The sequence below is a fragment of the Aythya ferina genome (genome assembly GCF_964211825.1).
Source record: "Aythya ferina genome assembly, chromosome: 1".
NCBI lineage: Eukaryota > Metazoa > Chordata > Aves > Anseriformes > Anatidae > Aythya > Aythya ferina.
The window spans coordinates 124,937,725-124,961,667 of record NC_140296.1 but is presented as its reverse complement, the minus strand read 5'-3'; the positions used below and the strand labels follow the sequence as shown (position 1 = coordinate 124,961,667).

General features: G+C 46.1%; 2 protein-coding genes across 5 annotated transcripts; one reads left to right on the top strand and one right to left on the bottom strand.

Moving 5' to 3' along the window:
- Positions 1–304: 304 nt before the first annotated feature.
- On the bottom strand, positions 305–11,879 carry PEX5 (peroxisomal biogenesis factor 5). 4 transcript variants are annotated; one of them, XM_084514653.1, is made up of 16 exons: positions 11,555–11,849; positions 11,244–11,279; positions 10,942–11,074; positions 10,286–10,420; positions 9,040–9,145; positions 7,689–7,779; positions 7,241–7,357; positions 6,763–6,855; positions 6,470–6,589; positions 5,801–5,944; positions 2,808–2,878; positions 2,423–2,638; positions 2,116–2,281; positions 1,773–1,930; positions 1,180–1,410; positions 305–1,102 (listed from the first exon to the last, which is right to left on the bottom strand). In XM_084514653.1, the coding sequence occupies exons 1-15, from the start codon at positions 11,702–11,704 to the stop codon at positions 1,209–1,211; spliced, it is 1,938 nt and encodes a 645-aa protein (XP_084370779.1). In that variant the 5' UTR covers positions 11,705–11,849; the 3' UTR covers positions 305–1,102; positions 1,180–1,208. The 4 variants fall into 4 exon arrangements, with proteins under 4 accessions (XP_084370779.1, XP_084370782.1, XP_084370781.1 ...); XM_084514654.1 differs by having other exon boundaries at positions 963–1,102; positions 1,190–1,410; XM_084514656.1 differs by having other exon boundaries at positions 305–1,410; positions 11,555–11,879.
- A 3,931-nt stretch (positions 11,880–15,810) lies between these two features.
- LOC311432474 (solute carrier family 25 member 33-like) lies at positions 15,811–23,934 on the top strand. The gene is made up of 7 exons (XM_084510923.1): positions 15,811–15,935; positions 20,186–20,362; positions 20,793–20,870; positions 21,176–21,276; positions 21,890–21,956; positions 22,168–22,451; positions 22,551–23,934. The coding sequence occupies exons 1-7, from the start codon at positions 15,892–15,894 to the stop codon at positions 22,748–22,750; spliced, it is 951 nt and encodes a 316-aa protein (XP_084367049.1). The 5' UTR covers positions 15,811–15,891; the 3' UTR covers positions 22,751–23,934.
- The last annotated feature ends 9 nt before the right edge of the window (positions 23,935–23,943 follow it).

Here is a 23,943-nt window from a genome sequence, read left to right as displayed (position 1 = left end):
TTCCCTCATATCAGATAACAATTAAAAAGAAAAAAAGGTGCTTCACTGACCCCTAAGCCTAAGCAGGGAAATAGTGTTTTTGGTACAGTGAAGCCCTTTTGCAGGCTCACAGAACTGAAGCCTCTGGCCACAGCAAAATGAGGTCCTTTTAAGCTTCATTTGCATGAGCTATCAGTAGAACAAAACCTGAGTTGAAATGCGAGACAAAAATGCAGATCTGTGTTTGGAAATCGAGTGGGCTTGTACCCTCAGAGATATACACTACCCACTTCATGCAGCTTCAACAGAGGCACAGAGAAAGATGTCATTTTGGCAATTTTAATTCTCCCCCCCCCTCTATTATACAAAATATTTTACAATTAAAAACATTTTCCCCAGTAGAATCATATACAGATATTTATAATTAACAAGATTCAGTACAGACAAGATGGGGAACTTCTGCACAAAGGAAAAACAATGACAGACGATCAAGTGAAAAATTAAAACTTGACCCTTTCCTCACTATATTCTGGGAGATTACATTTAGGCTTTTATTCCTATTGCATTGCCTCAAGTCTGAGCGCTAGGATCTCTTCTTACCCCTACAGGCTAAGGGCCTCCAGCCACGTCCCTAGCACAAGTACGACACACTGCTCTCAAAAGGCCCATGAAGACAGTGAGAAATTAGCATCTGGTTGTACCATGACTTTACTATTACCCCAAAAAGGGAACAGCTGTCCTCAGCTTTTTCTCTAGCAACCCACATATACACACATGCAAGCACATACATGGGGGAAGCATACTGAAAACCCAGAATTTTTCAGCGTTTCACCAAATGGCAATCCCACCCCACCAAAGCAACCAGCCTTCAAGACACGTCCAGCAGGTAGTCTCTGCAGAATGGCTATCGTAATGTCTCAAAGCCACGCTGGTTTACTACTGCAGATGCGCTCTGGCAAGACTTGGTGTTTTCCCACTTTGATCATCTGCCTAGCAGAGCGCCAGTCAGCCTCGGATATGGTAGTGTGAACTGCTCAGAGATGCTCAGGCCACAACAGACAGGTAGGGGAAGTTCCACACTTCAGCACGAAGTCCTTCAAGAAACGGCTGCCATTGGTCTGCCCTACCAGAGCACAGGTGTGTGTGAACCCTAGTGAACGTTTTCTTTCTAGGGAAGGTCACTGCGGGGCTGGGACAAACCTGCACTCACAGGGGAGCCCATCCCAGCGTCACTGCTGGAGGCCAAATGCCTGAAGCAGTGTGGGAAGATCATGGGCATCAGCTGCCCTGTACAGGTCACTCTGCCCCAGCATGGAGAGGGCCATGCGAAGGGTGCTCCAGATGTTGTCAGACATAGCGCCTTGCTGCCCCCGCGGACCTCGGCTCTTCTGCTGCATGTGCAAAGCCTCTAAGAAGTGCTCCACAGCTTCACTGTCAACATGAGAACATACAAACGCTTATTGGAGAAGATGCCACATCTCAAACTCCCCTCCCCATTTGCTTCTAAACTGCTACTTCTTCAGGGGATCTTTCCCCCACTCCAACCCCCTCCACCCGCAGCCCCGAGTTCCCTCTTGTCCCTCTTAACAGAAACTGAAGTCCAGATAGCCCCTAATCCAACTGGATCTGCCTGACATTTTGTTCTCAGGGCAGATTTCACACAACCTCTGTTTGCCTGTGCCATGGGAAGGCTGCAGATAGCACAGTACCGTCCTAGTAACCTGCTGCGGTCTCTCTCTGACACACATACACACACTCACAGGGCACAGCGGATCTGCCCATCCTATGCTCACCGGTGGGCACCTAAGTTGATGCAGCTGATGCCCAAGTTGTATCGAGAGCGGATATATCCTGGCTGGAGCTCCAGTGCCCGCCGATATGCAGCCACAGCTTCCTCGCTCCGATTCCCATTAGCCAGGGTGGCACCAAGCTTGTTCCATAGAAGATGGTCCTAGAGAAGGAGACAGAGATAAATGGCTGAGACAAACTGGTTCTTTTTAAGCTCTGAGCCAGCCCTCCCTAACCAACGCATCTGCCTCACTCCTCCACTTTCGAAAGATGTACCTCTCATATAAACAGCATCTCCACCCATAAACCTCCAGGTACCTCCAGCACCCCCACTCTGCCCTTTCTTACATTGGGGCGCACACTAAGTGCGGCACTGAAGCAATCCACAGCCTTCTCGTATTCGCCACTAAGGTTGAAAAGGACACCCAGGCCACACTGAACATCAGGATCAACAGTTGAGGGGTTGCTGCGCACAGCTGCTAAGAACAGCTCTTTCACCTCCACAAAAAGTGAGCTGCAAAAGCATGGAACAAGGACATTTGTACACGGTAGAGCAAGCTGACCTTGGGTTGCCCGCTAACATCTGCCCGGCCCAATCCCAACCCTCCAAGAAGCCTTTCAGCTGAAAGCTGAAATTGGTACACCCCCAACTCACTCAGACAGCAGAGAACCAAGCACACGCTTGGAATGCCCAAGGTTAGGCCCTGAGGCACTCTCCTCTGGCTCCTTCTCCAGCAGGTGAGCATATGCAGGTTTGTGGCGGAGCCACTCCCGCAGAGTCTCACATGCCTGCTTCTGCAAGGACTCGTTGGTGAAGCTGACCGCTAAAGCCATAAGTGCTGTGAGGTTCCCAGGCTGCAGTTCCAAGCACCTGCAGGTTATAGAAAGATAAGGGACTACAGTATTAAAGCAAAATGGGATATACTCAGATACAGGAGATAATACGATCAAGGCAGAGCACACAACGCTAGCCACACGGTCCTTGAGGAATCATGCACAAGACAAGAAGTGTGGCTCAGAACACATACTACAACACTCACTGTCTGAGAGCACTGATTGCCAAGAGCTCCTGTTCATTCTCTGCTTGGGTGGTTCCCAGATATTGCCAGGCCTGGAGGAGACAAAGATGTACTAAGACAAATTTCTTCAGGTCCAGAAAGAAAAAAAAAAAAAGCCAAAGGCACAGAGATTAAATTCACAGCATTATCCCACACATTTTCAGAGTGAGGCCAAGTATATGCAACTACACACGTTACCTACAGATGCATATGGATTTCCTAGAAAGATGTACACACTTCATGGTCCATATGCTCTCAAAGCCAATAAAACTGGTGTTGTAGTGAAAACAGGTGAATCTCTATCTGGAAAGCTACCATAACGCAACTGCTTGCAATTTTAGCACTTTTAAGTCCCATAATCTCCACATTTAGCTGCTAACTGTGGTCAAACTGCAGAGGAAGAAGGGAAAAGTAGATTTCAGGTTTCTTAAGAACAAAATAGCATAGCAGCAGTGCTAATAATGAGACCTTCAAGGTATGCAGCTGCATATACTTGTGCAGAGGCCCACTTGCAAGTGATAATTTCGGGGAACTAACCGTAAGACCTGAAAGTAGAAGCACTGTTGCTTTGTTGTTTCTTTAACCATGACACTAGAACATCAAAACAAAACTTCAGTTTCCAGGCTGCTGACATATGGAATATTTAAGGCACTAAACCTAAAGTACCTGTTCACTTTATGTTGATAATCACACCCCTTGGTCTTAAATAGGCTGCACAGTTGGCTAGGTTGTCAGCATGAAGTACTTGCTCACTGAACCTAAGTCACACAAAACATACTGCAATCGCCTGCACAAGCCACCACAAGTAAGAGGCAATCTACTGCCTCAAATCTCTAGTGCCTCACCTTACAACTAGATCCTACACAGAACTCACCAGTCATGCCTGCATTGGGTTCTGAAGTGAGGAAAGTAGAGATTGAAAGTAAAGTTGTGATCTGGACTGAGGGCACTGGGATATTTTCCTTCACAGAACGATTGTACAAGTCTGTTTGATCACTGTACCACCTGAACTTGACTTCTGCTGTACTTTTTTCCAGAGTCACGGCAGAACAATTTAGAGCAATTTTCAATACAGCTAGCCAGGAAAAGTTCAAGATTTCTGCTCCTAAGGTCTCAGCTACTTCTCCATTATACTCAGCCTGCAGCCCACACAGCCTCAGAGTATCAGATTCTTAAGGAGTACTAGCAACACACCTTTAAAGCAAAACAGCTTAAAGCAAAAGCAGATCTTCAAAACATCTGCTTACCTTTCACCTACTCCCAGTACCCTAGAAGATCAGATGCCTGTATTCCCAGCAGCCAAAAGAAATCCATTCCAAGAGGACTAACAAACTTGTTATTACAGAATCACAGAATCACAGAATTTCTAGGTTGGAAGAGACCTCAAGATCATCGAGTCCAACCTCTGACCTAACACTAACAGTCCCCACTAAACCATATCCCTAAGCTCTACATCTAAACGTCTTTTAAAGACCTCCAGGGATGGTGACTCCACCACTTCCCTGGGCAGCCTGTTCCAATGCCTAACAACCCTTTCGGTAAAGAAGTTCTTCCTAACATCCAACCTAAAACTCCCCTGGCTCAACTTAAGCCCATTCCCCCTCGTCCTGTCACCAGGCACGTGGGAGAACAGACCAACCCCCACCTCGCTACAGCCTCCCTTGAGGTACCTATAGAGAGCGATAAGGTTGCCCCTGAGCCTCCTCTTCTCCAGGCTGAACAAGCCCAGCTCCCTCAGCCGCTCCTTGTAGGACTTGTTCTCCAGGCCCCTCACCAGCTTCGTCGCCCTTCTCTGCACCCGCTCAAGCACCTCGATGTCCTTCTTGTAGCGAGGGGCCCAATCATATTATATTATAATATATTATTACCCCATCATATACAAATAGTAGGACTTGAATCAGGCACACAAAGTATTCAGCATGCCTGGATCTCTGAGGTCGGCACTCCAGAAGTGGTAGTACTGGATGTGCTTGATTCCTCCTCATCCTCCTGAGAATATCTATGTGCTCTACTTCTGGGGAAAGGTACACAGACTTTGATTTCTCGATCCATCCTGCAGAAGCTGAAGCGTTTCATGGAAATAAGTATTCACTGAATTAGCTGCTGGAACATTTTCTTCCGTATAAAAATCATTCTCTGGTCTACAGCTTCTGTGAAGACACTCATGTCATCTCTGTCTTTTTAGGTAACATTTTCTCCTGGCAGATGGAGATCCAAACCAGAATCTGTAGTTTAATGAGCTGCTCTAAATTAGTCTTCAATACGAACATTAAAAGCAATCATCATTACTACCAGAAGCATCTCCAGTCCTGAAATGCCAAGACTTCCACAGAAGCAACTTACACAGATGAAAGCTCCTTGTCTTGGCTCTGTGTCAGTCTCATGTGCTTTTACAGAGCTTCAAGCCAGAAGGCTTTGTGCATCTGACTTTAGTTATAAGCCCACAGCCCTCCTTGGGATTCACTTATGTCATAGAATCATTAAGGTTGGAAAAGACCTCAAAGATCATCTGATCCAACCATCTCCCTACCACCAATGTCACCCACTAAACCATGTCCCTATGCACCACGTCCAACCTTTCCTTGAACACCCCTAGGGACGGTGACTCTACCACTTCCCTGTGCAACCTGTCCCAGTGCCTGACTATTCTGACATTTCTTCTTTCTGAGAAGAAATGTCTCCTCATTTCTAACCTAAACCTCCCCTGGCACACCTTGAGGCCATTCCCTCTAGTCGTATCACTAGTTACCTGTGAGAAGAGGCTGACCCCCAGCTCCCCACACCTTCCTTTCAGGTAGTTGTAAAGAGATTATCAGCTACATATCCAGAGACAGAGAAAACCAAGATGTTTTCATGCACTCTGCACAGTTTGTAACATGGAAGTGAGCTTTTTACACACACCCTGACACCTCAGAGGGGAAGGCTCCAAGTAGCAGGACACCTAGCCAAGGCCTGTTACCTCTGGTCTCACTCACCTCCATATGATCTGGCTTCTGTTGTACTGCAGCCTCAAAGAGCAAGACAGCATTGGGGAGGTCGCCTTCTGCCAAGCGCTTCCGCCCCTCTTCAAAAGCATCAGGGTGATCTCTCATGGGATTATCTTCTTCAAACTGATAACCCTAGCAGGGAAGCGAAGCAGAGGGCTAATGCCAGGAGACAGGCTTAGGGAGAAAAGCGCTTTCTACAAGACATCACACATCTTGCTGCATCAGAAACATTCCAACTACAGAGTAGCCAGCACCTCAACCCCTCTGCTAGCTTGAAGCAGAACAGCAACTCTTCTACCTGCCCGCTCTGTCCTGAAAAATTCCTCCAAACCCGGACTACAGAAGACATGGAATAAATTGCAGCAGTGATGATATATCTGGTGTTCGTCTCATCAGATCTGTGTGGGAGTAGGTACTTGCACTCATTACAAGGAATCCCAGCACCAACTGATATTTGATGTTAGACAAGAACTAGACAGCATTTGCAAACCAGAACAAGTACAAACAGTAGGTTTAGCCCCTAGCTGACCTGGGATTAGGGTGCAAGTGACAGCGAATGATTGGTATGAGAAGGAACCCTAAGAACACAAGGTAGACAATCTGCCAGTTTCCTCAAAGCAGTTCATCACAGTGCTAGGAAACCCTGTTCTCTGTTACCTTGTCATATGAAGAGGAGCTGAGGTCTTCATAATCAGTGAGCCAAGGGTGAGCCTCTGCATCTCTCTTGGCCATCTCCTCCCATTCTGCCTGGAGTTTGTCCCAGAAGTCCACATCTGACTGAAGGAAGGACAGGAAGTGACTAGAGTACAGCTTTTAACTGAGATCTACAGACACCCCAGAGAACACCCTCTTAAGTGTCTCTAGACCTTCTCACAACATGCAAAGTAGAGAGGTAACCCTATCACAGGCTCTCAGACGGTACCCCAGCCCTCCTCCTCCTCCAGCTTTACCTCCACAGCAGTCTTTGCCTGCTCAAATTCCGTATCAAGAGCTGACACGTTCCCAGATCGCGTAAATTGATCCACCCAGGCATCGGATGCCCCCTGGGAGTTTGGAAACAGAAACACACCTTTCTTTTTAGGATTTGGCAAACTCAGTGCACATCCCAAACCAGCAGGAGGGTCTGTGATGACCACTCCTCCCCATCAGCAAGAACTGATGGCCTGGAAAGTAGAGATGAGTTCTTTTGGACACACCCTTCCTCCCAGGCACTACTGATGATGAGACCGCTCACTCTGCCCAGATACCTTCCCAGCTTCTGGCTAGACTCTGCTCTGAAGAGTCCAAGAGCCCCTCCCTGACCTCCCCCAGCCTAATCATTAGCAAAGCACTGCTGAAATTTGGACTTGCCATTCTCCCTTGCTCCCAGATTGTGCACTGTGCCAAAGACTTTTCCTCCTTCAGCGCACACATAGCTGGGGCTCCTACCTGCTGCTGCATAAACTCAGCTGCCCATTGCTCTGCCTGATCTTGGTCTCTGTGGGTCACCTTATTAGCTTCGATCGATACCCTCCCATCTCCGATCTGGCGGACAAACTTTAGGAACTGTGGCAGAGAAATGAAACAAGGGTGGAGCTGGGCAGATGCTTTGCCAATAATCCTTCTGTCCATGCCCCCCTCCTTCACCAAGAGGATTTCTCTCCTCAAATTGAGCACAGAAGGCCAGAAAAGGTGGGCAGGAGAGCACTTCAAAGTGATGTTGTAGAAAGGGACAATATCTGGAGGGAACTGGGTTCAACTTTTAGGAAGCACGGAAGAAATAGAAGCACTGGACAGCAAGATGCTGTATTTATTTACTGTCTTCCCCCTTCTCAGTTCCCCACACACCCTTTATGCATACCAGGTATCTGTCAGCCCCAGTCACAGAACTCCTCACCTCAGAACTGTTGAGCTTGGGATCATCCACTTTAGAAAGAAAATCACTAGCAGTTTTCTTAAGATCATCCTCCGGTTGATACTCCTCATACCTGCAGTAGCAGTAAAAGGGAAAGAGATAATCTGGTACTGGGGAACAGTGAACTCTCTCTAACAATAGTCCACACAATGGGGCACTAAAGCGTTGAGGGACACAAACCCTCTCCACAGACTCTAGGGTTCGCTGAAGTCATTCAGCACCTTTATTCATCTGGAAAAAAATTCAAATTTACTATCAGGTTAAGTCTGCAAATGACAGTAGTGGAAATGACTGCAGTAGTAGTCTGAAAAACAGTAGTGGAATAAAATGACTACTGTGCCAGCACAATTCCGCAGCACAGTCTGGATTACTTGGCAAGCTCACATGCTATCAAACGTTAGAAGTTTTAGCACCACCAATTACAAGGTCATACATTCAGGAAAAGAGAAAGCAGGTCATTCTCATGGAAGAGGAACAGCATCTTGGAAAAGCAGTGGCTGTGAAAAGGATTGAGGACTCATAGCAACCACGCAATTCAATGTGTTTTTTTTTTTCTGGTTTACAGCAGAATAGGACCAGTTCTAGGTGTTACCACTACAGAAAGTCTTGGTGAAGTCATTGAAACTGAGGGCAGTAACTCAGTTACATCCATATTTGCAGAAAGATATCAGGAAAGGCAAAAGCCAGGAGAAAAAGAGAATCCAAATATGCAAAGCCTGTTTTAGCTAAAGATCTAACCAGCTCAAACACTTGCCTTTGTTTTGCTAGCTTACTTGAAAGTATTTGACTGTGGTCCACCACAGCATCTACACAGAGAAGATTTTTAGTAGCAATAGACTGTTCTTTAATCTACCACACAGAAACGCATGAAAATAATGCCTGGAAGGCTGAATCTAAAAATATGCTAAGGAAAAGCTAAATGCTGTTTGCCAAATAGGGAGAACAAAGTGATAGAAGTTTACAGCTAGTAGAGTCTGGCACTTCAGATCTCTAAATCTAAGAAAGTATCTACTGTAGAAAACAAGTTCTGCTTGAGTAGGAGTTATTGAACTCACTCCTGAAATCACATTAAGGAGCTCCGCACTTCACATGAGATTAAGTTAGACTACACAAGCACAGTATTTGCTGGAACTAGAATAAAGGAAAACATCTCTTAAAAGATTCAGTGTCCAAGCATCATTTTCTCCCTTCTCTGAAACCAAAGGTTGGAGAACATCAGTCTAGGTACATGACTGCAAAGCATTCAAACCATAGCAGATTTCTTATCACCTATCCAGACTTAAACCACCCAGGTGCCCAACAGCAGTAACTAGTCTTGAAAATAGAGACGCACCATTTATCTGCCAATGACTGGTCTTCTGACTCCCCAAGCCACAGTTTTTCTTCTGACTGCTCTAGGTATTCTTCTGCCCACTTGGCAGGGGACACAGACAGTGGATCTGCATAAAACACCAGTACAAGGAAAGAATAGTAAGACAGGCAGAACTTCACTAAGAATAAAGTCAGATTTTGCTCTCTCTACTTTACACCAGGTTATCTAACACATACAGGAAAGCTCTCCTCGAAGAAAGATTGCTGATGTTTGTTTCTAACTGTTTTGATCTAAAACATACAAAATAATCAAGCCTTAGGTTCAGACTATCTATTAATACAAACGCTTCTGTGGTGGCAACATCAATCTTCTATTTCAATTTCACAACTTAACCAGCTGCTCCATGTGGGATATTATGTAGGTCAAGGAAATCAGCAACGCATTACAAGTCTCTGTCAAAACTACAACTTACAAAGCACTAGCTCTTCATCTGAACTCTCTCAGACCGTGGCATGTGTTGATTTATATTCCCAGGAATACAAAGAGGGATGGTCAGTGAGTGGGACTGTCTGACTCTCTACAGTGTCATCCATAGGGAACAGAATAGGATCTAGTTAAATCTTGCTCATAATTTGCAGGTGAAGCCATAGATGGTCACAGGATCATACCCAAGCCCAAGCTCTATGCACAAATACAAGATGGCTTTTCAGATAAACTACCACGTTGCTTAGAACAGACAGCTTATCCTCTGGTCCCAAAAACATTCACGTTTCACTTTTCCAACTTGCAAAATATCCACTTTTATTCTAAAACATTCCCCTTTCCCCCCAAACTAAGAAAAAATATTTGGCCAAAGCACTCTAAACAGTTTTTACCTTAGTACCAAAGGCAAACCTAGCCTTAACAAAGTGAATTAAGAGTATATGTAAGCAAGAAGCAGTACCAGATCATCTCCACAAGTTGCATCAGTTGAATCACAATAATTTTCATAAAAGCAATTTGAATAGCCTGATTCTCTCAAGTTCTCCAAGTAACCCGAACTAGAAATAAAAGAGCCTTACACCTGAAGAAAAGCTTCCACACCACTTTATGAACAATTTAGCTAATCCATTCCAAAGCAGCTTTTTTTTTTTTTTTTGCCTCCCTGTTAAAGCCACTCCAGTAAACACTGACTGCTGGTCCCAAAGCATTATTCCAGTCTCACATTCAGTAACTCTGCATGTGACTGGACAACATCTCAACGATAATTTCCAGAGCAGCCCTTCACCTGTCACTTCAGCAATGAACTCCTGCGACCAGTCAGTCTCATTGTAATCTGAAGAGACATCACCAGCATTATCTGCTGCAGCCAAGAATTCCTGGGTCCAGTTTTCAGACAGTGCCAAGGCTGCCACACCTGGAGCTAAAGAAAAACACAAGTGAAGATGGGAGAACTCGAAGACATTATTTAAGTGTCCCATGCTCCTTCAGATAACCCTCATCACCTCTGATCAGGTCCTTTTCTCTTTGTTAGAATAAAGAGACTTGTAGATTCAACTTGGAAGGAATCTCTGGAGGTTGTTAAGTGTTCGCAGAGTGGGATACCACCAAAGTTGCTCGGGACAGCGAACAGGTAGCTTCTGAACTTCTCCAAGGTTAGACATTCCCCAGCTTCCCTAAGTACCTGCTCCAGTGCTCAACTGCCCACCAAGGGAAGACATGTTTCATCATATCTAGCCAGTTATCATTGCTGCAAGTCATGCCTGTTGCCTCTCATCCTTTTGCTGTCTATTATCACAAAGATCCCAGCTATTGTTGCTGAAGACAACAACTAGATCCATCCCTTCCCCCCCAGAGACTTCTCTTCCAGGGAGCCACCCTGCTAAGAGTTTAACTGTAACACCATCATCTTTTCCAGTAACCACGTACTCCAGCTGCCCTTACCTCGCTGAGGGGCCTGTCGGAAGCTTGACTGCTCAATCTCCTGCATCTCAGCCAGCAGATCGTCCATCTTAAAGGTCTGCGGCGCGCGGGACAGTAAAGGGGCATTCTGCTCTTGCAGGAACTCTCCAACCAGCTACCAAAGACAGTGATCAGGATTAATGAACACAGCTTAAAGAGAAACAGGCAGAGCTATGGAGGATGAGAAGGGACTTAATGGAAGAATAAAAGCAGGTAAGGGGAAAAAAGGTCTAAGCGTTGAGGAGGAAAGTAGTAAGGAGATGGATGTGTTGGCCCATTCTTACCTCATCTTCAGAGGCTACTCCCAGGGGTTTGGATACCTAAAGGGAACAGTGGACAATTATCCCAACACCTTTGATCCCATACCCCTCCACGCACTCCGTGACCATCTCCCATCCTCCTCCTTTCCCCTGAGATTAGCCTCGCTGGCTGCCTGCTTATGTGGCAACTCGGGGAGCAGGAATATCCCGACCAACATTGCCCAACCTCCCCCCTCCCTGCCACAGCGAGGCCACCAGCTCCATCCCCACATCCCCTCGACCCCCCCCCCCCAAAGCACCGTCCCCCCTTTGCCCCCCCAGACCCCGACACTCACGGCAGCCGCCCCGGGAGCCCCGTGTGGCCAGGCCAGGGCTCCCTGCAGCCCTTCCTGCCGCAGGGCCTTGTCCTGCGTGAAGTGCCCGGCCAGCTGCAGCAGGGGGTTGGAGCCGCCGCACTCCGCTTCCACCAGCTCCCTCATGGCCATGGCGCCGGACGGGGACCCCCCCTTCCTCCTCCTCCTCCTCCTCCTCCTCCTCCTCCTCCGGGCTGCACCTGGCCCAGGGGGGCGACAGCGACAACGGGGGCGGGCGTCGGACGGGACGGGACGGGACGGGACGGGCCCGGCCGCCCCTTTCCTGCCGTCGTCCAGGCGCGCGCGCGCGCGCGCGTCCCCGCCGCCCGCCCCGCGCGCTCCCCCCGGCACCGCGCCGCGCGCGCGCGCGCGCGCCCCCACCGGCAGCGCGCGCGCGCGCCCCGCCGGCGCCCTTACCTGCCGCGCAGCGCTCGCGAGGCTGGCGGGAGGGGGCGGGGCCAGCGCTTAAAGGCGCAGCGTCCCCGGCCCAGCGCCTTAAAGGGACCCGGAACTTTGTGTGCTTACACCAAGCATGCTGTCTCCCATAAAATTAATGTGCTAGAAATAAAGCGTTTTCAGACCCCAAATCCCACCTTCTTCTTTTCAAAAGGAATATTTTCTTCTGCAGCGTCCCCTCCTGCCTTCCCAAACGCAGCTCATCCATCCAAAAGCTGCTGTCTGGTGCTGGTTCGGGCACTGCTCCTTGGCACTAAGTCTTTGTGACTGCTCTCCTCGTGGCTTTGAAATGCATGTGACATCCACAGCCAGGCCTGGCTCAACAGGAGCAAATCTCCAAAGTGATAGAGCCAGAAATCCGACACCAACACCAAATATGTTTGAGGAACTTTATTTGGGGTTATATTTTCCCTGGCCCTGTGGTCTGTTGGTTAAAATGCACTAGGTGTGCCCCTATGTACTGCTCATGTACCAGCCTAGTTCCACCTGGAAAAAAATCTAATTCACGCGCTGAGACTGTTCTACAACACAAATCAGAGCACAGCAAGTGAGGATGGCTGCAGGATTCACGCTGAAAGTACACTTCAGATATCAGCTCAGACACTGATGTTGAAACGTCCTGCATCTGGCAAGCAGCTGCATGAAGATGGCAACATTTGAAAGGACTTTTACACAAGGGCTCTTGCACACAAAGCCCCAGGCTGCGCATGGTATGTAACGCTGGCACAATACATCCCACTCTTTCAGATGTCTGCCTTACGAGACCACTCTCTACTTGCCTGTAAGTCACCGTCAGCCTAGCAGCATGACTGCACCGAGCTGACTCATCCGGAGTGAAGGATGACAAACAAGACTTACTTTCTATTATAAAATGCTAGTCCTGTGTACGTTCAATGGGGTCAAGGGTTAGCAAGAGCATTTTAAGAGAGCAAAAGGAGGAGGAGGGTTTTGGACGTAATCCTGAAGTACATTCAAGAAGAACAGACATACGGTGCTGCTCCTAGGAAAAAAAAAAAAAATAGACTGCCCAAAGACAAGGAGAAGGGGTGTGTAGGTGTTGAGATATGGCATGGGCAGAAATCCAAAAGCAATCAGAGACTGGAAAGTGAAGAAGTAAAGATTCAGCAATTTTGATTTATAAACATTTGTCATCAGTGTCTCGGGGTATGTCCGTGATACTGTCTCAAAGACTGATCTGTAAAAATGTCCCCACAGCATTCCTGTCTTAGTCTGAACAGCAAAAACAGGCCCCACAGGGAATGCACCCAGGCTTATTTCTGCTACGTGCAGGGACAAGACACACTAAAGAAAAATGTATCCTCTCTTTTTTTTTTTTTTTTTTCTCTTCCTCTCCCTCTCTTTCTCTTCTGGGAAGGTGGTGCCTTTTCCTTGGCTCTTGGTGGCCACCAGGCTCACTAAAGACTCTGGAAAAGCAGCATACACCGTTGAACCGGTTCCAACCTTAAGCAATCTTTTGATCTACTGCAAATGACATAGCATCATCTACAACAGTCTGAATACAGCCTGTAAGAGGCCTTGAGAGAGCATCTTCCATGGCTCAATCACGGTTTGTCATTGCCTCAGGCTAGAGTGGATGTCCCTCCACCTGCTGAAACAGAAAAAAACCTGCAGAGTGAGACTTTCTAGCCCTTAGACAAGAAGTTGGGTAGGTCCACTTACCCCTCACAGTCTCAAAAGACTGTGATGCAACTAGAGGAATCAGAAATGACTGCTGAGGCAGAGATCATTTCTGTTTGCAGGTAGAAAACAAAGGGTTTGATCTAAAGTCAAGAGGAAGAGGAGCACAATCAATGGCCCCTTACCTGCAAAGTGTAAATGTTTTGGCAGTAAGAACTGAAATATCATGGGACCTCAAAAATTCTTGGAGAGATGAGAAAAGCAGATTGTAAAGTTCCAGAAAAGGGTATGTTGTGCTCTGCATCCCTCCGTCACTATCAGTTTGATGGTAGCCAGTACTCTACAGAAGGTGCCGGGCCTGATGGAAACCAGTGAGAAAATGGAGGTCTCTGCATACCTATTCCCTATCCTAAATTTATGAAAGTCATTATTTTTTTCCAAGTGCAGAACTTTGCACATGCTTGTAATAAATGGTGCACTACGTTTTCAGACTCCTTCTCCCATTGATTAAGATCATTTTAATACTTATTTTGTCTTCCAAATTCTGTCTAAACATCAGGAAGTACTTCTTTACCATGCAGGTGACAAAACTCTGGCACAGGTTGCCCGGAGAAGTTGTGGAGTCTCTCTCGTTGGAGATTTTCGAAAGTCACCTCTGCATGGTCCTGGGCAACCTGCCCTAAGTGTCCCTGTTTGAGGAGGGTGGTTGGACCAGATGACCTCCAGAGATCCCTTCCAGCCCTAACCATTCTGTGTTTCTGTGATATCCAATCTTCTGTGAAAACCAATCTTAAAGTTTTCTAATCCACATCAAATTCTCCTACCACTATTTTCAATACATCTGGTTTCCCAAGTTTCCTAGCTAGCTTATAAGACTGTCGGATGAAATTGAATCAAAATCCTTAATAAATTCAAACTACTGTTACTTACTTATCCACTAGGCCTGTTACTGTACTGTGAAAGACTGGTTTGACTTTTTTTTTTTGGTGACAAATGGAAAATGTAAGTTGAAGATTTAATATGTATTTGTTCTATTACCACAGGGAAGGGCAGTAAAATAAACCCGGCTGGATTCCTTAGATTATCTTATTTTTAATAGCCAGTATATTTGGCCTTTTCCAATCTTCTGAACCTCTTTATTCTCTACAGATCTCAAAGAAAACTGCCAGTTGGTTTGATCTTGCTTCATCCAGTTCTTCAGCCATCAAAGGATGAATTTCATCAATCATAACTGGTGTGAAAGCATTGAATTTACCTTCGCTCCTAAAAATCTATTATCTCCCTACTGCAGAATGACTTTTTACCCACTTGTCATTGGTGCTATTTATGGTATTAGTCTAGTCTCTACCACAGTGAAAACAGATGGAAAATGCATGCAATTTCTTAGTATCACTGGTAGATTTTCCTTTCCACTGAACAGAAGGCCAATCCTTTTACTGGTTTTCCCCTTACTGCCTTTGTATCGACAAGCGCTATTTATGGGCTGATACTTCTTTTCTTTTCCACCACAGACAAGCTAATGATTTCTTTTCTATTTGAAGTGCTTTTGCATGCACTTGAAGCAAATTGCCACGTTTCTTTCCATTCCTTCCAGACTAAGCTTTTTTTTTTTTTTTTTTTTTTTTTTTTTTTTTTTTTTTTTTTTTTTTTTTTTTTCCCAAGGTTCCTCCTTGGAGGCTTGGACTCTTTATTCCCTTCTTTGAACCCTCCCCACATTTACCCATTGTGTAGCAGTGTGGTGCCTAAATTAGACAATCAGTCCTGTGTCACTCAGTACTGAGTGCTGAAGTCAGTAGTACTTTATTTTATCTGATCTACGGGTTATATTTATATATATACAAACTGATATCATAGAGTCATGGAATCATAGGATAGTCTGGGCTGGAAGGGACCTTAAAGATCATTTAATTGGGATGGCATCTACTGGGATGCCACCCACCAGAGCAGGTTGCTCTAAGCCCCATCCAGCCTGGCCTTGCACACCTCCAGGGATGGGGCACCCACAGCTTCTCCGGGCAGCCTACCCCAGCGCCTCACCACCCTCTAAGTGAAGAATTTCTTCCTTATCTCTGCTTTTGCCCTCCCCGGTCCCCAGGCTGCCGGCACCGCCCGGGCACCTCCTCCGGCGCCGGGCAGCCAATGCTGGGCGGAGGGCGGGCAGGCCGGGCCGCCACCCCGGGGTGCTTGCAGCGAAGGGTCGGGGCTGTGCCTGCAGATCAGCAGCCATGCAGCAGCAGCACAGCACCCTGCTCCACCTGGTCGCCGGAGGGTGAGTGCCCTGCGGCTCTGCCCCTTCTGCTGTGCGCTGCGGGGAGAGGGGGAGCCTCCTGGAGGAGTCACGGGAGCCTCAGCTGGGAGTGGAGGGGGAGGGAAGGATGTAGGGTGCTGGGTGAGGGGTAGGATGTGCAGCAGGGCAGCCAGCCCTTAGTGGCGGCTGGTGGCAGATTCCTGCGTGGCTTCTCTGGTTTTAAATAGCTCCGCATGGGGCTGGTGAGTCAGGGGGTTGGAGCGCGCATCCTGGCAGCGCCGCCGGATTCACAGCGTGCCCTTGAGCAAGGCCCTTCTCCCGCTGCACTTCAGCCCTCCTCACTTTAAGAACCGTCTTTCATTTCAATTGCAAAACAGTAAAGTGTTTAAAGTTGGTGATGTCCTAAAACAGAAGGTGTAACGGGTCCTCCAGACTCCTTGAGTAACTGCTGGAAGTCCCGTGTCCAGGCAAGCATCTAATCCGCTGCCCAGTTCCACCAGCCTGTTGGAGTCTGCATGACAGTAAGGCCCCTAATGCAGCCTGTACAATAAAACACGTAATTGAGTTGCACTTGATTCGTAAATTTCCAATTTTCTGCAGGTGATGCAGCTGTGCAATGTCAGTCTCTGCTTCTGTGTACTTGCCATGTCTGTTCCCCGTGTTATTTTGTATACGCTATTCTCTTTTGTTACTTTCTCCTTTGAATTAGATAGTCACAGCATCTAGAAGGCAAAGCCTTTTTCTTATACATGTCTTCATATTTCTTAGCTTTCTTCTTAACATTTTTTTCATCCTCATTTTCCACTTTGGTTCTTGAAAAATTAAGAGATTTTAGCTAGCAACAGAACATCTGCTAGTGGGAACTTTGTCAGGCTGTACCCTGTCCCAGCCAATTGAACAGTAATCTTTGGATTTCAATTAGTTAAAACCCAAGAGATAAAGAAGTTCAGGTTATTGCTGCAGTGTATAGTTAGTGATGCTGTTTCATCTAATTAAGCAGATCTCATTAATGAAGGGACAGTTGTTCATTTTATCTTTTAGGGACTATTAAATAAAACTTGAGGCACTTATTCAAAACTAGTGCAAGAACATAGCTTTTAACACAGTGTTCAGTTAAAATGGGGGACTCCTGGCCACAGGATATGAGAAGGCAAAAGCTTTTTAAGTGTCTAGAAAGCATTTAGACTGATGAATAAAAAAGAATGTCTTGAAGGCTATTAAATGCAATGCAACGCTTTTGGCTGAGGAAATTTCTGAGCTGAAAATTGCAGAGAGCTGGGAGACTATTCCAGAGAAGAATATTTCTTCTCGTACTCTTCTGTGGCCGTCGTTATTACCCTGTGTCTTAGACAGAATCCTGGTTTAGATGGAAATTTGCCTGACGTAATATTGCAGTACTTAAATGAAGATCTTCAAGTCATCAGCATTTTTGCCAAAGTAAGGACTGAGATGTGAATTACCAGTTAACCTTGTCACACCTGTGAACATTCTCATAACCTTTTCAGATCATTAGAAAATGTTAATGTTGTTTTTTTTTATATATATTTCTCTGTACTAATCCTTTTTTTTCTGTCACCTCAAGCTTTGCAGTGAACTTCACAAACTTTAAAATGTGAAAGCAAGATGCAGAAGCAAGTACTCTTTTCTGGAGTTAAATTATGTGCTTTCTTCCTTTAGCCCTTTTTGGCACTGCTTTGTTCTGGGAGTACGTGTTGTACTGGTTGTCCACTGCTATTTCCATCATATTTTGCAGGAATTGCCTCTGTTGCTTTTTTCTGGAATAGTGATTTCAGGGTTTTGTCTTTGTTAAAACAATCTGTTTATGCGGGGCCTAATGACCCTTGGTGGCTGCTGAGTTCCATGTTTTTTTTCATTGCTTGCCATTAATTGCAGCTTTGCTTATTATTTGCCACTGTGACAGTCTTTGTCACCCATGGATTTTGTCATGTTAAATGTCACCTCCTGTATTTGGTGGAAAAAAAAAGAAAATTATTAGGTCTAGTCTAGAAGTGATTAGACTCTTGCAGGGCCACTGCTCTTTGATTTTTTACTGACAAAATGGTTTAGGGGTAGGGGGAGAAAGTGAGGCTGATTTTTTTTTTTTTTTTTTAAGTGCATAGTAAGGCATTATAGTTAAGATTTCTTCTAGTTTTGAACAACTGATACATCTTATTTCCTTAGCTTTGTTTAGTCAGAGTTCTTGGCTCTTCAAAAAATGCTCTAGTCTTACAATGTAGCCATACTGGCTTAGGAAGAACATTTTACCTCAGACTCTTACTGCTGATTAAATGAACACCATGCAAAGGAATAACTTTTTTTTTCAGCTCTTACTGTTGTTTTTTGGATTCTTCTCTGTAGCTATACATGTCAGTAGCTTGAAGAACTTGAACTTAGGAAACTTTTCTATGTACTTGGGACACGGGTTCAAATTCATATCCTGACCATGCTCAGGTAGGGGCTTCTTGGAGAAATTAAACGTTGTAAGAACATTGCATAAAATTGTACCTCCTTATGTATCATTAAACAATCTTTAGGGTACCAAGCAACTTCTCTATATGTAGTCCTGTCACAGTGTTTGTCCAGCATTTAGGTGAGAAGTTGAAACTGCTTTATTTAGAGCATTTATTTAAACTTATTATTCTCCCACCACTGTACTCAGTCCTTTCCTGAGCTGGATAGTGCACTTCTGATCAAGAAAAAAACATACCTGTAAGTCTGGAGTTTCTACTGATTTGCCTGGTACAAACCATGGAAAAGAATAGAACTGTCAGAACCTTGAATGAGTATGGTTTACGTGGGAAAAATCAATGTGGCTTTTATAAATCATGACTCCTGGATCATTAAATAGGCTGTCTTGGTTTGCTTGATCATCCAGAGAACATGAGCCATGATGCTTACAGCTTCATGTTGTCTTCTGACTCCAAGTTAAGTTCTTTGGTCATGTTCTACCTAACTCCCACCACTTGCATCTGCTGGGAAAAGTTGCTCCTGATCAGCTGCTCTGCAAGTTATCACCGTTGAAGGTCTGCAGAGGGCTTGGCAAAGCAGCACGAGTGTAATGGAGTGGCATAACTAGTTGCTGGCATTGTGAAATGTGTAACTTGTCTCTAGACCAATTCATCAGCTAGATCTTTAACTCGTGGAATTCATTACAATAGGTATCCAGGCCTCTTTTTTTTTTTCTTTTTTTTTCCCTCTAACCTGCGGGTAGCAATAAATGAAGCCCCAGGAGTAAAGGCTATAAAAGCAATGTATTAGCTGCATAGACTGTTTCAGAATAATTCTTCAGAGCTCCAGCCATTCACTGACCTACATCTTCATATGCAGTTCTCTTGACAAACATGATTCTTCCCTGACACTTTGTAGTTCTTTAGTTGGCTTTTCTTTCTTTGGAGCAGAATGAGGGATTTTTTACCCTTTGTCTCTTATGAAACAAAGTGAGTTTGGCCATAGCAGATAGGAACACCTGTCTGTCAAGCCTCTGTCTGGCTACAGCATTCGAGTCATGGCTGTTCCATACAAATTCATCTAAAAAAAGTCTTTCATGTACTGAGCAGCCTGTAGCTCTCAGTTAAAGGATCTGAATGGGTAAAAGCTGAGAATCGAGCATATCAGTACTCTGGTTCTGATGTGTCCCTGTGTGGCAGAAAGGGGAAAAGGGGCTACGTGTCCTTTCAGTGTTACTGATTTATGGTTCATAAGTTCCAAAAATAGCTTCTGTCTGGTGAAGGTCAGGGTCTTCTTTCATTAAGCAACTTGGGCTGTGGGTGAGCGTGGCTGTTGGCAGGAAGTACAGGTCCTGCTTGTACAGCCTTGAAAACGTGGGGCTGAATGAATTACGTGCTGAAACACGCAGGCAGGCTGAGGGGTGGGAGAGTTTTGTGCTACCCTTGTCTGAGCCAATGCTGCTTTTACAGGGTATGAGGCACGGTGCCTGGAGATGTCAGCTGAAAGCACTGCAGGGAGACTGGGCAGCAGAACTGTTTGCTCTGGGAAATTCTGAATGCAAAGTTCAGCAACTTTGAGCTGAATCCCTATGAACTTGGGACTGTTTGTCTCAAATACTGGTTTCAGAGTTAGGCTGCCAGGAGATGTCCCAAGAGACGCCATTATTGCATTAATCAATATCAGAGCAAGAGGTCATGTGTGACGCAGGCCGGGGGACCTACCCTCCTCCTTTCCTAGAGGGGAGAGGCAGTGGAAAAGTTGGGTCGGAATTATTGCCCTGTTCCTGCACAGGGGTCATCTTTACCTATGCTGTTATGCCCTAGATGTGGTGGCACAGCAGGAGCCATCCTGACCTGTCCTCTGGAAGTGGTGAAGACACGTCTGCAGTCATCCCAACTCACTCTGCGGCCCCTGTGCCTCTCTGAGATTCAGCTGCCAGGGATGAGTGTGAGGTTGGTGAACCCCACACCACCATCCCCTGGAGTGCTCAAATTGCTCAGGTGAGTAGGGTAGGGCAGGGTGCCTGTTAGCAACAGGGAAGTGAAGGTTTGGCCATCAGGTGGAGAGATTAAAGTAGCATTTGGGTTGAAGCTCCGGAAACTGCAAGTGCAGTGATGTTTCATCAGAGCACAGGTACAGCTACTCCTCACAGCTGATCCATGATTTGAACCCTGATTCTGCAAGGCAGCTCTGGGGACTGTGTGAAGCTTCACAGCTAGTTTGATCAGACTCGGTGTGATGATGTCAATAAAAATAGGAATAAATGGCTGAAGGAGAGAAAAGTGGCATGAAAGAAAATGAGACTAGGGCAGAAAAGAATAACACTGGAGGTGAGGAGCAGATGCTGCAAGAAGTACTGAAGAAAGGAAGAGGAACCAAGAGAGCCTCCAGCTTTGTTCTGCTGACTCTTCTGTTCATTTCCTTCTGTAGGACCATCCTTGAGAAGGAAGGCATACGATCGCTGTTCCGAGGTCTGGGCCCAAACCTTGTTGGGGTTGCCCCTTCCCGGTAAGTACTGCTCCCTGAGGATTGCCTATTCTGAACACTTTATAAAGGACCTTCATGAAAGCTATTGCTCCACATTCTGAAAGCAGTCAGGGCCCTATGCCCACTGTGCCCCCATTGTACAAGCATTTTTGGGACCTTCTGATGATAGCTGCAGGATGACTGCTGTGCGCTGAGTGTAGGTGGTATCTGATGCCACATTAGACAAACTTGTGCTGAGAAAAAGATTTGGACTGATGCCCCACAGCAGTGCTGTCCCTGCTCCTTGTAGGTGAGCTATAATCTCTTTTGTATTTCTTTCCAACCAGGGCTATATATTTTGCTGCCTATTCTGGTGTTAAGGAGAAGCTCAATACTGTCCTTGTGCCAGAGTCCAAGAAAGTACACATGCTATCAGCAGCCTGCGCAGGTGAGCCTCTTCTGTCTCAAATCAGAGCCAAGGGGTCCTTCTGCGTGTGGCTGTAAACAGGTTTCATCCTTTCCCCATTGCTGCTGCATTCTGAAGCTTTGTCCTTCCACCGTCTGGAGCAGTAAGCTCCTTGTGCAAAGTGTTCTCTCACTCTTCATTCTTCTTAGGATTATTTCGTAAGGTTTCTCCATTCTTATCTGGTTCTAGTCTTTTCCCCTCCAGCTGCAATCAGGAAAAGAGCTCCATTCAAGAGTGCAGGTGGGAAAGGCAGTGTGTAATGTGAACCCCTCAGAATCATGTCTCTTGATGTCTTCCAATTCTCTAACAAAATCTTCCATTCTTGCAAGTTTAGCCTATTGTTTCTTGTCACCTGTAGCAGGGTGATGTAGAAGGCAGAGTTGGCAATTACTACCAAACAAAGGCTAGAATGAGGGAGGAGGGAAATCAGCCTACCCTAAATGTCTCCTCTCCCACAGGAGCTCAAGGTCACTCTCAAATTGCAACCTACCACAGTTTTCCAAGCAAAATTCAGAGAGCTGATAGATGAGCAACTCCTCACAAACTGCCAGTGTGATCTTGGCTCTCACTGCTGTGTTTCTCTTCTGTTCTCTAGGCATTACCTCTTCCACACTCACCAACCCTATCTGGTTGGTGAAAACCAGGATGCAGCTGGAAGCCAGGTAAGGCAGGCAAACAGTACAGAGCCATTCCACGTCAAACCGTGATTGTTTTGGGGGTGGGATTGGGAAGAGGTCTGTGACAGGTAATCAGAACAAGAGTCTTTTTCAAGGGCATGCCAGAGAAGAGTCTTACAGTTATGTTCAGAAGAGCGTTTTTGGTCAGTGAAGTGACATGCTATTCTAACCCTCCCTCCTCCCTTTGCCTGTATAGGATGAAGGGGGAGCTGAGCAGTAATGCCCTCCAGTGTGCCATGCATGTGTACCACACTGAAGGCCTTCGTGGATTTTACCGTGGAATCACTGCCTCTTATGCTGGCGTGTCAGAGACCATCATACACTTTGTCATATACGAAGCACTGAAACAGCAGCTGAGAAATGGCCATCATTCCCTTTCCACACCACTCACACTTTCACCAAACAGCCGTGACTTCTTTGGACTAATGGGAGCTGCTGCTGTCTCCAAAACATGTGCCTCGTGCATTGCATATCCGCATGGTGAGTGTGTCTGCACTCCTTGCTTTTGTTCCCCTTGATGGGAGATGCCGTGCCTGTAGGATCAATCTGCTAATACCAATTTCCTTTTTGTCTCTCCAGAGGTAATTCGGACACGGTTGCGAGAAGAAGGGTCACGGTATCATTCCTTTATACAGACTCTGCAGCTTGTAGTCCGTGAAGAAGGACCCTTGGCTTTATACCGAGGGCTCCTGGCCCACTTGATCCGACAGATCCCCAACACAGCTATCATGATGGCTACCTATGAGCTCATTGTACATTTGGCCTCTTCCACCTTGTAAGAACACTGTAGCACCTGAATGAGGTGCTATGAGGGACCTCATAGTTCTGAGACATGGTCTTTTCCTATGCTCCAAGATGTGGTGCTTTTCATCACAGACCAGGGCTGAGTCAGGCATAGCATTCTCAGGACATAAGACTGTTTTATGCAAAGTTTTCGGCTCCAATGTGTACAATGTCACCTTTGTTCTTTCTGGAGACTTGAATTCTACCAGTGCCTCAAGATTTCAAGGCACTGATTTGACAGTGCCTGCTCTTAGCTTCCTCTATGAAACAAGGACATGAAACTTACTGGAAAGGAGATAAAGGAGAAGGCATGTTTATATCTTAGCTTCAGCATCTTCATGCCATCTGGACCCATTAACAACCAAACATGGCTGTGAAGACAGGCTAGGGCTGAGACATCTGAGAGAGCTGGAGCAAGCAGAGATCTTGTGCTGAGACCTTTCATGTCCTTAGAGGGGCCGTTCAACTTTCATCTGTTGTGCTGTCCTTCAACTTTGACCACCCACAAATGTCCTGTTGCAGAACCTTCCTTTGGGTCCTGAACATGTTACTGCCATTACCCCAAGAAGCGTCAGGCAGCTGACAGCCTCTTTTCTCCCTGCTGGGTCTGAAGAGTTGGACCAAGTAGATCAGGGGAAGAAACACAACCTGCTATGAAGCACTACCCTAATAACTTATGCTACTGGCCTCATAGCCATGCCTTGACCGTATCTATTCTTTTTGCTTTCCCTCTTTTCTTAAGTAACAGAAGGAAGCACACCTTCCGTCAGAACTTCTGGGGCTGTTCTGTTACAAGCTGAAGTCCCTGTTGTGAAATACACTCTGTGCTGGTAGAGAAAGTGGATCATGTAAAAAGGTGGATGAAGCTGAGTATTTGGCCTGTTTCTATTGCTATATGGAAAGAGCCTTATTGTTTTTTTTCTGTAATCAAGGTTTTGCTGCATGTGTTAATGTTTGTGACAGGCTGGGATGCCTTCTGTTCCTCTGGTTTCATAGCCCCGTGTGCTGGGGAAGGCTACACTGTCTTTACAGAGAGAGTATTTTGACTCAAAAAGGTGTGGGGGCGAGGGATGCGGAGACGTCTCAATTGTTCCAACACATACACTTAAAAATACAACACATCTCCAAGATAAGGCAATAATTTGGTAAATATATGGTCTGGATGATCTCCAGTCTTACATTAACAGCT